Source organism: Peromyscus leucopus, chromosome 10 (genome assembly GCF_004664715.2).
Source record: "Peromyscus leucopus breed LL Stock chromosome 10, UCI_PerLeu_2.1, whole genome shotgun sequence".
NCBI classification, from domain to species: Eukaryota; Metazoa; Chordata; class Mammalia; order Rodentia; family Cricetidae; genus Peromyscus; species Peromyscus leucopus.
In genome coordinates, this window is record NC_051071.1 from 69,949,835 (window position 1) to 69,964,680 (window position 14,846).

General features: G+C 33.9%; 1 protein-coding gene across 1 annotated transcript in view; it reads right to left on the reverse strand.

Moving 5' to 3' along the window:
• The window catches only part of Tecrl (trans-2,3-enoyl-CoA reductase like), a 68,854-nt gene extending 56,304 nt beyond the window's left edge, over positions 1-12,550 (reverse strand). Inside the window, 2 exon segments of the mRNA XM_028893949.2 lie at positions 468-519; positions 12,304-12,550. Coding sequence (XP_028749782.1) covers positions 468-519; positions 12,304-12,531 — 280 coding nt within the window. The 5' untranslated portion in view covers positions 12,532-12,550.
• Between the last annotated feature and the right edge of the window lie 2,296 nt (positions 12,551-14,846).

Genomic DNA, 14,846 nt, shown 5'->3' on the forward strand with positions numbered 1-14,846 from the left:
TATCTTCAAATTTTATTCAATAGCTCAACATACTAACTTATGAATTCAAAATTTTTTCCAATTCACATGGCTCTCTTAAATACAAATAATGATAAAAATACATCTTAAAATGAATACAAGAAAAGAAATATAATGAGATATATTAAACCGTAAGGCATTAAATTAAACCTCAATTTGAATTGTTCTTGAGATATAATTCAGTAGCTATGCACATGGATTCTGAACATATGGCATGAAGATCCATTCTCAGTACTGACAAAAAGCTGTTGAATATTAAATCATCAATAACAGTATCAAGTGTGAGAATTATTATATTCAAGAATTATTAAGTTCAAAATTATTAATGATATCTGTTTCAAAACATAGCTTTCATGTGTTTGCTCTATAGACAAACCTGTTCTCATAGACAAATTTGTGTCAATTTGAAAATAAGTTGACATAAATTTTAATAGATAAATAAAACTCACATGCTTTGTGAAACTTTTGTTTGACATCATGAATAGTTGAAGTTTGAGTTACCTAAAAGAGGGAAATACAATTGTAAGAAAAAATAATTTCTGCTAAACAAATATTTAAGAAAACATATTAACATTAATAAATATATGTAAATTTATAATTTTGGATAACTTTTCAATTCTACTTTAACAAGTATTGCAATAGTGATATGATGTTTGAAAAAATTATTTGTATAAAGCAATAGTAGTTTAATTCCAATCAATATATTCCTCTAAAATATATTTTTAAAAATTTCATACATTCAAAATATTTGGTTTCAGTCTTCAACTGTCAAGAGAATATGTACAAGTAAAAGGGCTTATTGAGAGACAGATGCTGGAGGATGTGAATTTGAGTCACACAGAATGTACAATAGAAAATGTATAATACATAGGATTCTTGGGACAAGTCACTTACATGATCTCATTACTGACTTTATGCTAAAATATTTTATTCAAACTCTCAACTGAATATACTAAAAGTGCACTAAAACATATATTAGGTACTTTATAAAATGGGTTGAACATAGTTTAGATGTAATTACTGAAAATAATTCACTGTAAAAATGAATGCAATTTGTTTTTATTTATTTACATTGGAAAATTATTAAAGCTGCTAACAGTTTCTTCCTAACACATCAAACTATCATAGGATTTCTGGACTTTCTATTCATGTCAAACTTCTGAGCTCAAAATCCCTTTTATCTTTCACTCTGGCTTACAAATAGTCCTTCAAACACATCTTCATGATCACTTTTTACAACTTGTTTTGTTCTACAGTATGAGCAGAAGATTGGTGAAATATATGATGATTATATGTGGACATGTTTATTCTGTTTGATTAATTTCTAAATATGGATATTTTAAATAGTTAAATAAAATATACATGAGAAATAATGCACAGAATAATTCTCCAATTGCTTAGCATTGTATTATATTTAAGCTACAGATAAACAATGAATATATCTGTTTTACCTTATCTTCCCTGCTTAATGAAACTATGATGAATATTATAGCATTATTAAGAGTTTTACATTAGTGACAGTTACCACCCTTAGCGAGGACCCAGGTAGGCTACCTGTACTCTCTTTCCACTACTCCATTCTGATCTCTCTAATTATTCTTATTCTCCCCACTACCAGTTCCTCGCTTCATCCTCCCAATGGAACACATCCCCTTGGTATTCAGCTGCCATTACTCCTGGTACATACACAGAGTTCCCTTAGTTCTTCATCTCCATCTTTCCTCAGCCATTCTACTCATTCCTTTGCTACTACCCTCACAATGAGGTGACCATTAATCTAGGGTCCTCCCAGTTACATTAGGTGGAGACCAATGTAAACTACCTGTGTCCTCCTTCCCTTCCTCCATTCTAGTCCCCCTAGGGTACAATAATCCTTTCTCTGCTGTCCACTTCAGCCCCTTCTCAAGATCATCCTATTCCCTTGAGATTCACTGCCATCTGTGGTAGGCTTTGTTCTACCCTTGTGGCACAAAACTGGATCCCAAACACTACTTAAGAGAACTGAGAAAAGGTACCAAGCCACATGGCTAAACATAGATAAGAATTATGAATTAAATTAAGTGTAAGAACTAGTCAGTAATAAGCCTGAGCTAATGGCCAAGCAGATATAATTAAAAAAGAAAAAGAAAAAAAGAAACCTCAAGAATCAGTCCAGTTTCCCTAGTGGATAGCTTATAACCACCACACACACTTAACTAATCTGGGAATGCTTGGAATATGAACTCAGAATTTCAACCAGCACTTCAGATCTGTGACCAGTTGGAATCTAAACACTAAAATTCAAAAGTGATCCCAAGACTTCAAGCTAAGCACCATTCTACTAATATACAACCTTTCAGACTGAGGAATAGCACTCAAGGAACTGAAAAACCATAGCACACCAAAAAATAGCAAAAGATATTTAATTCTAAATACAAATATACAAGCACAAAAACACAAAAAAGAACATACAAGATAATATGCCTTCTCCAGAAACCAGGACTTTAATATTTTCTAGAAAACTAATTTAAATGAAGCATAAGAGAAGGATTTCAAAATAGAAATCATGACTAGGGTCAATGATTTCAAAGAGGCTGTGCATAAGTACTTCAATGAAGACTTTGTAAAAAACAAAGAGTTGAATGAAATGAGAAAAACAATTTAAGATATTAAAATATAATTTGATTAAGAATTGAAAAACTAAAGAAAAGGCAAGTTGAAATTAAAAAAAAAACTCAAGAAAAAAAAAACAAAAAAGTTCAGTGCAAGTCTTTCCAACAGATTGAATGAAGTAGGAGAGATAATTTCAGGTTTTGAAGAGAAGGTAGAAGAAATGGGTAAGACAATTCATACACAGAGCATTGAATGCTTTGGACTGCAAAATAAATACCCCGGTAGTTTCCGTGAAGGCTTATTATCCACTTTACTTTCAGCCAGTTTTTCAGAATCTTCTGAAGGAAGACTGAATATCACATTAACTTAGTTGTTGTCATAAGTAATTCAAATATACAAATAAATAAACACTCTCATATTGGAAACTCTAAAATTCTCTTCATTAATGTTTCTTATAAGAAAGCAATCAAATTGATATGTAATCAAGGTAAATAGAGTTTTTTAGCTGAACCAAAAATGTGCATCTACAATTTAGCAGATTGTAGTTGAGGCTTGGCACGTTTGTTGGTTTGCCAACATTTAAGTTGACAAAAACAAAGTTTTCACATGGAAGAAATCAAAGTTGTGACTGCTTTGACCATCTGTGATTTGTTTCTAGAAAACTGTCCACACTATCATTGCTTGTAAAACTATATTTTTGTCATTTTTCTGGGAGCTCTTAAAATTGACCAGATACCTCAGAAATACTGTCAACAGCTCCTTTTTGAAAATAAAAATTAAATGATTAGAAAAACAATAGCCCTTTTAACACATTTGTCAGAAATTTTCAATTTTGAACCAGAAATCAGCAAACCTTTGGAAAATTGTTCCCACACGTACAGAAGAAAACAGAATAAAGTTAAGTTGAACAGAAATGATTAAATATTAAGATGAGAAAACAGTCACATGCACATGGAAAACCACATATTCAAACACTCAGTGCAGGGATTGCTGTCTGATGAGAAGTGTAGTGTGTCTTGCTGGTCTCAGAACAGAAAGAAGAGCACAGGCCAAAAGTAGCAAATCTAGGATTAACCCAGGAAAGTGGGACAACAACATCTGTAAATTTCTATTACAAATTTTTAGTTTAGAAAATGTGATAAGTTGAAAATTTGCTTTAGAATATACAAGGATTTCTTTAGAAAGCAAGCAATACTTTCCTACTGAGCAATATTTAGATAGTTAAAAAACACATATGCAAACTAAGTTTCATAACTTCTAGGACTTCTTCAGTATTTTATAGAGGAACAAGGATTTTCAGTTTGAATGCTATTGACACCAAATTGTGGATATATAAAAACTCCAGTTTATACAAGATTTGATTTTAAATTAATTTAAATTTCACTTATTAACTAGTAGTGGAAGAGATCCATAATGTAACAGCACTCTAGATAATGAATCCAGTCATCTAAATTCTTATCGTGGTAGAGTATATCTATTTAACTGTGGCTGGGGATATAGACCAGCTCATAGGCTTGCTTAAAAGGCATGGAAGTCTATGTTTGATTCCCAGCACCCCAAAAACTTGGTATAATGGGTACTCCTATAATCTTAGCACTTAAGAGGTGAAGACAAATGGTTGAAACATTCAAGGTCAGCCTCAGAAACATTGCAAGATACATGTAACCCTGAATTCTGTAAAACTTTCTCAAGGAGGATGGGGTTGCAGGAAACTTGTAGTTTATTAAATATATTTCGTTATAAACTCAATGTAAAAATATCCAATATGTCATTCTGATAAGAAACTGAGGACTAATATATATGTCAATTTCTTTAAAATATGCTCCCTGAAAGTTTTAAACAACATTCATCTGAATAAGTATGACTATAAACAGCATCATAATAGTACCAGTAGACTGTGAAAATTTCACTAGAAGTACATCTTAAAACAGAAAACAAACTAGAAAAATAATAAAGAAATTAAGATGCTTTTTATTTTTGAAATTTTCCCATGTTCAGGGTATAATTAGCATCACATTTATTAATTTTTTAATTTTTATTTTATTTTTATTTATTTATTTCTTTTTTCGAGACAGGGTTTCTCTGTGTAGCTTTGTGCCTTTGCTGGGACTTCACTTGGTAGCCTAGGCTGGCTTCGAACTCACAGAGATCCGCCTGCCTCTGCCTCCCGAGTGCTGGGATTAAAGGCGTGTGCCACCACCGCCCGGCTAGCATCACATTTATATTGACTTGTGTTCAAACTCTGATTAAATTAAGCTCAGATAATAGCCAGTTTTCATTTGGTGACATATAAATGACAAGGAGGTAGTAAGTCTGTGTTCAGCAATGCACAGACTTGTACAGACAAATAAAGAACTCATTAAGACAGCAATTTACTAAATGCTTGGCCAGAAGAAATTGCTAATTATGTTAGAGTATGAAATTCAAAATCAAATAATTGATAATTGCAATGTTAAATGTCTTTAAACAAGAAATAACTTTAAATATTTATTTTAGAAGCTTTGGAAGCACACAATGTGAAAAATTAAATGGCCACAATACCGAAGACAATTAATAATTAATTCCTGCTTTACTAAAGTGAAAAGAAAATGAAAACAGAAACACATCATCCCTTTGCTTAAAAGAAAAAATACCAGATGTACAGACCATTAAAAACGAATCTCTTGAGAAGATAGCATGTGGCATTCATAGACATCATGCTAAAATAGACGGGTGGGATCAGGTTACTTCCTTAAATCCTAGCAGATCAACAGGGATTATTTAAAGACCTTCAGCTTGAAAATCCACCAATAAAACATGATATCCTAGTGGTTTGGAGCCTGAGAAGTTTGCAAGTGGGAAAATGTTCAGCGAGTAGGAAGGAACACCTAGTTGGCTTTCCTGGCTAAGCTCCTTTAGGGTGTTTGTATTGCATTATGGCTTCTATCAAAGCCTACAAGACCAGCAAGGTAGGGCATTTAGAGGAGATAACTGTTACTTTAGAAAATGCCATTATTGTCAAAGATACCCTCACCCCACCCCCACCCCTGTCGATAATCCTTCCATGTGCTGCAGACATTGGACACATTAAGTGGAAGAGATTTCTATAGCTATTCTAAATTTTCTCTGTTAAAAAAAGGACACTCTAGGAGTTGGGCTTGGGGTAGGGAATTAGCTCAGTGGTAGAGCATTTGACCAGCAAACAAAAGACCCTGAGTTTTATCTTCAACCTTACCAAACACTGGAAAAGGAAAAAACACTGAACACTTTAGCTGAACTCACCCAGTTCCTTTTCCATACCTCTTAAAAACAAAACAAAACAACAACAACAAAAACTTGTGTTATGTTTACTTATGTCCAACTATTTGTATATGATTATCATTTAATAATAGGAATATCTGAAGAGTATAAAACATTTTTGTTTTGGTGTGATTTCCAAGCTAAGGTCTGAGAGAGTGGCTCAATTCTGGAAGACACTGTGTATGCAGTCTCCCCTTAACTTGGATTCAGGAATTTTTTCACATATCAATATGCATTGATGTTCAGGCTTTTAAATCAGGGGTATGGTGTTCACAAAGATTCCATGCACTTCCTTTCATTTACATTGATCCATCATTTGGTTGCTTTAAATAGCTAATGCATGACAAATGATATGTAAATAATTGGTATGCTTTAGCTTTTAGAGAATGTTGATAAGAATAAACATTCTGGATATAATTGATAAATGTACTGTACAGAGGCTCTTTTTTAATTACTTTTTTAAATTTTTTAAATTGATTTTACCTACCAACCACAGATCCCCCTCTCATCCCTCCTCAATATATCAATAATAATTGATATGTAATAATTAAACTTATGAAGATGCTCTCTGTTGGTAATGGGTTGATGGATAAGAAAAGATATTGGTTGGTCAATAGGCTTAAAATTGAATTTAAATAGTTGTTAAGATTAACAAATTCTGGAGGTTTTCACACATGAAGCTGACTATACTCAATAATAAAGCACTAGTAGCTAAAAATAACTAAAAGAGGATTTTTAAATGTTCTCCACACAATACCCTGATCAGTATTTGTAGTAATAGATATGCTGCTTGGTCAAATTATCCACTACCATTCCACAATGCATACACCCACCTAAGCAACCCATTAACCCATAAATGTACACTAATGTTATCTGTCAAATAAAAATAGGATGGAACTTTCAAATGGAAATACTTTTCTCAATCAGTTTCCTACTGTTCAGTTGTCTTGTCCAGCCTGAATATGATGGGCTTTTGCCTTGTCTTATTGCTTCTCATCTTGCCACATTTGGTTGCTGTCTCCTGGAGGCCTGATCTTTTCTGAAGGAAAGTGGAGGGAGGGTGGATATGGGGAGGAGGGAAGAGGATGGGAACAGTGAGCTGTGGAGGGAGGGGAAAATGTGGTCCGGATGCATGATATGAGAGAAGAATCTGTTTTTCATTCAAAAAGTTGAAGGGATATTACATATGATTTTATTGTTCTACTGACTTAAAGCTTATGTTTTATTCATGTTTACGTTTTAACTAATGCTATTTTATTTCTCATATGTAAAAACAAAACTACACAAGACCCATCCTCTGCCTCAAATAGTAAAAAAAAAAAAAAAAAAAAAAAAAAAAAAAAAAAACCATTCAGTGCTTCTTATGCTATAAATGGTAAATGATAATATTATTTTCTTAGGAATAAGAAATGTTGGACAATATCCAATAAAATAACACCCTCTCGGGTGTCCTATAAGGTTCTGACAGATCTGAATTAGATAATCATGAGCTGCTAGTTGTATCATTCTATAACATAGAAAACTGAGGGGAAATGACTTACAATAAAGCAGGAAGGACTAAGTGTGAAAGAAACAGGGAGCAGATCAGGGATGCCGATAAAAGGTGGATGAAAAGAAACAATCTTTTAGAGGCATAAATGTGAAATTTTGAAAAAAAAAAGCCAAAATCAATGTAGTGAAAAAGTCATATCCATTTTAGAGCAGAATAGCTTAAAGAACTAACATGTTGGTTATAATTTTCAAGAGGTATTTAAAGTGGTGCTATCCACAGTTAAGAATTTTCAGAATTTCTGGATTTTATTTAAAGACACACTTTTTTTTTTTTTTTGAGACAGGGTTTCTTCATGTAGTTTTGGTGCCTTTCCTGGAACTCACTCTGTAGACCATGATGGCCTTGAACTCACAGAGATCTGCCTGCCTCTGCCTCCCGAGTGCTGGCCAGGCTAAAGACACAGTTTTTAAAGTGATCTAATTCTACTATCGTCTCCATTGTGCTGTAACAGTAGCTCATATATGTACCTTTGTGGTGGTATGTGTGAAGGGGGGAAAGGTTAGTGCTTTATTTCTGTGAAATCTTTAGAAAGATTCTGTTGGGGAAAGAGTAAACAAAAGAATAAAAGAAAAAGACCTCATTTTCTTCTGAACAAAGATCAAATAAAACAGAATGGGAGGACACAGGCACACTTACCACTTGCAGTGTTTTATGTCCCACACTGCCCTTGAGTATGTATGCGCCTTAACAGCAGATAAGCTTCTGACATTTTTAAAAACAGGAGACAATGATGGGAGCTAATTGTTAACAATTCACTATTTCCTAAAAATATATTTTCATGTAGTCTCTTATATTTGATGTTCCAATAATCTCTTAGGAATGACAATGTATTTTAAAATTCTTCTTTTTATCAATATTAATTAGTTCTATTATTTTAGTCATTCATTATAATACCTTAGGTAAGCAAAAATCTCTAAGTGATTCATTAAAAGCAACATAGCCTACTGTAAAGTTATGCACTTTGACAGAGTAAAATTGCCTACTGTATACTTATGCACTAATTTATAGATAAATTATATCTAACCATCTATGGGAAAAATAAGGAGAAATCCTTCATTTAATAGAATGATATGAAGCAATGTCTTTGTGTAAAAATAAATTTACACTGACTTTAATTACAGCTTGGTTTAGAAAATAGGAAATGTGTACCCTTGTGTTACACTCCTCCAATTTTAAACTATCATGTCAGAACAAGAGGGCAATAGCCAGGCTCTCAGTTTGGATAGATGTCATTTACTAAACACATATGGATTAAAACAGTGCCAAGGATTGCTCTAAATGCAGAAGATGCTGAAGTGAAAGAAATAATAAAACCTCTGGATCTGTGGATCCAACATACTATATATAGTCAGACCAAGTAACACAATTCAAGAGAAAACACTACTATGGAGTAGCCGATGTAGAAAATGAAAGGGGGTAGGGAGAATCATGTTGGCGTGCATTGAAGGTTCAGCAGACAGAAACAGCCCGTGGGAAAATGTGACACTTCAAACCAAAAGGCAGGCCTGGCCTCGTTGCCAGGTGGAGTGTTTCATCTGACACACTTTAACGGCTAGCTCTGCTGTTCGTGTTGGGAATACACTGTCAGTGATAAGGACAACGCGGGGTGAAGATGGAAGCAGGCTAGCAGCAGAAGGCGCAGGAATTTTGTCAGCGCCTGGATATGCTTTGAAGGTATTGTCAAGAAGATGGATTGCGTGTGGAGCGTGAGATTAGGAGATGAGTCACGACTCCCATGAGCATCTGGAGAGTTATTTGAAGTGTAGTTTCCATTGACAAACTTGGATATCTCTATGGAAGCTAATGAGTGGAAGATCAACATAAAGTCCACTTGTGGTATTTGAAAAGTCTAATTTTCAACTAAAGATATCAAAAGTAATGTCAAGTCATAAACATACAATGAAATTTATTAGCCTCTTTTTTCTTAGTATTCATATGTACAAATATTGTCTCTCCAAGTCATGAGCATAATTAAAAAGAACTTGGTTCACATTATGTTAAAGGCACTATCTTAAGAAGTTCCATATGTTATCAGCATCAGATATATTAAATTGGGCATGCCTATAAAAAATACAGATAGAAGATGATGGAGATGATGATGATGATAGGCAGCCAGATAGATGATAGCACTGATCATAAATGCCTAATGAGTCAGGTGATGGTGAATTAGCAGAGATTGAGGGAAATAGCCAATGGAATATTATAGGAATAAAATGGTTTTGTAATTCAACACAAGTGTCTTGAGAAGATTTCTAATTGAGTAATAACAACACGTGCTAGAAGCCCCCTGTGACAGTATAGTAGAGAGAGCTGGGACACAGCAGTCCTTGCCGCTGCCTCAAAGGTGATTCAGCAAGTTCCAGTTCTGAGACGTGAGGAGGATAAAACAGCTTGGTTCAAATCAGAGGGGTGGAGTACTGGGGGTGCCTAAATGAAAACCTGAAGAAAGGAATAAGAGAAATGGGACACTTCATATCTACCCCATAATTCCCGTGAGAAAGACAATAAAGTATAAAACACACAGAATTAGTCTTTATTATGATTAAAAATTTAAACTCCTGGAAATTATGAAAACAGTAACCAAAAATGCAATTCATCCATATCTCTTTTCTCTCATGCACCTTCATCACTTTGGACTAGTTACCAAATTATTAAATTAAAAAAAATAATAAAACAGAAACAAAGGAAGGAACTTATCAATGCAAAGCAGAGATTTCATTTAAAATGTCAAAATCTTACAGCTTTTGGGGGGAGGTTGGGGGTGTCAGCTTGTAGAAGGTGACTGACATAGCATATACTGTGATCTGGGTTGAATCTCCCATAAGGAAGGAAAACAAAATAAAAGAACAGTGGGACAATGGGAGAAGAAAAAGGCAGAAAATCAAATAGGGATGGTGAGGAACCCAAAGTCAACCCCTTATTGTTAGAGTTGTTTCTAAAAAGAATTTACCACTCCAGAGGCAAGTCCAAGGACTTTCACAGCTGAAGTGTGGAATTCCTAAGAGAGTGACTTTCTGATGTTTTTTTTCTTCTTCCTCCCCCCCCCAATTTAATCTTTTTTTATTTATTTTATAATTTGATTTAATTTTACATATCAGCCACGAATTCCCCTGTCCTCTTTCCTCCTGCCCTCCCCCCAAGCCTGTCCCCCATTCCCATCTCCTCCAGGGCAAGGACTCCCCTGGGGATTCAGCTCATTCTGGTAAATCCAGTCCAGGCAGGTCCAGTCCTCTCCTCCCAGGCTGAGCCAAGTATCTCTGAATAGGCCCCAGGTTCCAAACAGCCAGCTCATGCTTAAGGACAGGTCCTGGTCCCACTGCCTGGGGGCCTTCCAAACAGTTCAAGCTAATCCACTGTCTCACTTATCCAGAGGGCCTGATCCAGTTGGGGGGCTCCTCAGCTATTGGTTCATAGTTCATGGGTTCCCACTAGTTTGGCTATTTGTCCCTGTGCTTTTTCCAATCTTGGTCTCAACAATTCTCCAAGACCAATTTAATCTTATGCAAGTGAAATTTTTCTAATTTCCTTAAAGAAAATATTAGGTATGAAAGCAATAATTGTAAAGTGTTTAATTTCTTACTATTTTAGGGTATAAAACCTTAACTTACTCCCTTACATTTTGTTCACTGCTTTATTCTCTTTTCTGCATTTTTTATTCATTCAGACATTATGACACTAAAATACTACAAATGTCAGCTGTCTTTCATGAGGCTTAAAGTTTTAAGTTTTCTCATTCCTGAAAGCATTATTTCAAAAAGCAAATAAAATACATTTACATTAAGCAGAAACTGATCATATGAAACTTATATATCAAATTTCCCTTTACATAAAACACAGTCGTCACCTACAGAAATATAGACATGTATGATTTGCATTTAGATATAAGCAGATTATTGGAATTTCCTCAGTGTTACTTGAGACCTGAATTAAAATGTAACACATCTTAGCATTTATTTTATACCTAAAAGTAAATCATTTTTTCAATTATCAAGTTACCCATAATATTATAGTTATTAAGTTTTAAAAGATATAATGTTTTAGACAGTTATGAAGGACAGTGGACAGTTTCTATTTAGCACCATTATCTAGCAGTCCACTTGCAGCATATTTAAATGGAATAATGACTGGATGTTTTGTTTAGACAAACAACAAACATTTGTGTCTCTATGAAACAAAATACATATTTTTTTTACTGAAAACATCACTCTTCTAATAAATTAAAGTTACTTTTTTTTTTAAATAAGAGAAACGTATTGGTATGTGATTTATGTACTTACATCTCCAGGTTCATACTACAATTTCATAACCTAAGATATTGAGATTTTATCATTCTTTTTAAAACATCTGTATGCAGATGGAGAGAGATGGTGCATTAAATAAGCTATACTCTAAGAATTTGAAGACTGTGCTTTAAAAAGGTAAAAATTTTAGAAAAGTAAACACTCAAAACAATGTACTAAAATGCCTACATTTCAGATACATGATAAATTTTTTTTTAACTTTTGTGAGTTTTACTTCCTGTTTTTTACATACACTGTTAAATGGCATACATTTTATTGCTATAAAAGCATGAAGAGATGATCTTTTATCCAATCTGTGTTTCCTTATGAATGTTTCACTCTGGGATTATGGACAACACAACAGGCAATGAAGCAAAAATATTAAAATTATTATCTTGAAGTACATATAAAAATGCAGCAAATTGTTCTTGTTGAGATAGTAAATAAGGCATCTTGTTACTAAAAAAAAAAATAAGCTTAAAAATTAGAAATGTATTTAGCAAAGTTCTGTCAAGTAAATGAGAAGTCAGTAGTTAGTTCTGTGCTTCATAAGAAACATTTCAAAAGATAAATAAAGCTTACCTTATCCACAATACATATCTGTTTTCTTGTGTGAGCATCCAGAATTTCAATCTCGAAGTGAGTTGTTTTGGAAAGTTTGACTGTTCGACTTGTTTTCAGCTGGCCTGCTGAGAGCACAAGTTGTGACAGAGAGTGGAAATTTCTTGTATTGTTCTTCATTGTGGACTGTGGAAGTCCCTGGGATAATAATTCCCTCTTGCGTTCCAGGGACTTGTGCTTTTTAAACATTGTGGGAACTGTCAGGGGAGTCTGGCATGTAAGCAGGAGACACTTGCAAGAGTGCTCCCTTTGCACCAGTTAAATACTGCTGCGGTAGTCCTGAGAGGTCAAGTGGCATGCCATTCCAGCAGTCCAGTTTTATTTAGCAGGCTCGAAAACAATGACTGATCTGATTTCTATATATAACACTATTGAGAATTGCTGCAGAGACATGAATTGCCTTCTGCATTTGAATTATTTCTTGCTTTCTCCTTTTATCTCTGCTACTTCTGAGTACTCTTATCTGAAATTCCAAAGCAAAAAAGAACAAAGTGTTTTCATTATCTCTCAATTCTGGATACAGTAATCTTCAAACCTATTACATACTGGTTCACATTCATATATATTATACTTTAGTATAGTGACACCTTAGAGGGTGAATTATAATGCTGCAAAATATTATAGAACACATTTTAATTGTGTCTAAAGGTAAGGTCATTGCATATGTATGAAGACATTTGTAGGAAGAAATTCACTTTGTGACAGACTTACAAACAGTAGCCAAGAATGGGAGATACTGAACTTTCATAGAGACAAAACTGTCAAACAGCGTGCATTTTAACCATGGGACCACAACAAAGACAAACTGGGAGACATTTGAAAAATAGTCTGTAAAAATGTAAAAAAAAAAAAATCTGTGTGTGTGTGTGTGTGTGTGTGTGTGTGTGTGTGTGTGTACGTACAAAATGTGATAAACTGGAAGACTCATATACGTAACAGATGCAAAGAGAAAATTCTGTGTTTACCCTGAATTGTTTGGACCAAAACAAACACACAAAATTCTAGTTGGAAAAAGTGATGAATTAGACACAATATATTCACCATTATTAATAGAATTTATCACTGACAACAATCATTTTGTAAAGGTACTAAAATTACAAGAAACTGCCTAAATAGTAAGTGCGAAAATATTCATTATATATTTGAGCCAGTGAGATGATTCTGCGAGTAAAAGAACTATAACCAAGCCTGGCAACCTAGTTAGAGCCCCAGAAACCACATGGTGGAAGGAGAAAGCTAAGTTTACAAATTGCCCTCTGACCTCTATATGCATTCCAACCCCTAACACACACATACACACATACCACAAACACACACACACATACCACACACACACACACACACACACACACACACACACACACATACAGACACACACACACAAATTTAAAGATTAGAAGAACCAAAGTATACTCTTCTCAAAGTTTGTATAAAAATGATTCTAAAATGTAAAATATGATATAATAATCCACCCAGCAATGTGATATCAGGAATAACAAGAGTATGTATGTGTATAGAGTGGAAAATTATAGGGAAAGTCATAGCTTGAATTATGAAAATTATAAAATTGTATGCATTAATCTGGGATAATTGCTAAAGTTTAACATAGGAGAAAATGAAAAACAAATAAATTTTGCAGCTAATCTTTTTATTTTATATAAATGAAGTAGTTTTGAATACAAAGTGCTTCATTTTTTCTTAGTTGATTTATAACATTGATAATTCAATTAACCATGATTCATTACATACCTGACACCAGCAAATTAATAAAATTTATAATCATACTGAAAACTGATAAAAAGTGTCAATGATGAACTGGAATCTTCATTTTAATGAAACACAGTCATAATGAATTATAAATGAGTTTTCAAAAAGAACATCATTTTTTGGCCTTATCTTTCTTGTCTACTTTAACAACAACAATAAAAATCAGTTGTCTCCTCATTTACAAAAAATTTATTTGGGTTCATTATTAATTTATTTTTTATTTATGTGTATGTATGTATGCTTACTTATCTGCATGTACACCAGTGCAGGTGCCCACTGGTTTCAGAAGAGGGTTTGCATCTTCTGAAACTTGGAGTTATAGGCAAGAGTAAGTCACTTTATCTGGATGCTTAGAACCAAATGGAGGTCCTATGCAAAAGCAGTGAGTGCTCTTAACATCTCTCTAGCACTTCATTAGTTCACTTCTTAAACCCATTGAACTGTGTAGAGCAATGGTAATATATAGAAACAATTTGAGTTATTTGTGTGTGGATGGGTTTGTGCACATGAGCCTTGTGCCACAGAGGTCAGAAGAACAGACAGACCACAGAAGCCAGAGTTAAAGGAGTTGTGAACTGGAAAAGAAATCTTGTCCTTGTAGGAGCAATATTTACTTTTAACTGTTGAGTCATTGCTCCCAGCCCCTAGGAGATCTTACATGATTCTTTGCCCTACACCGACACATATTTAATATATATAATTGAAGAAGCAATTTTGTTAGAATGTTGTTAGCAAAT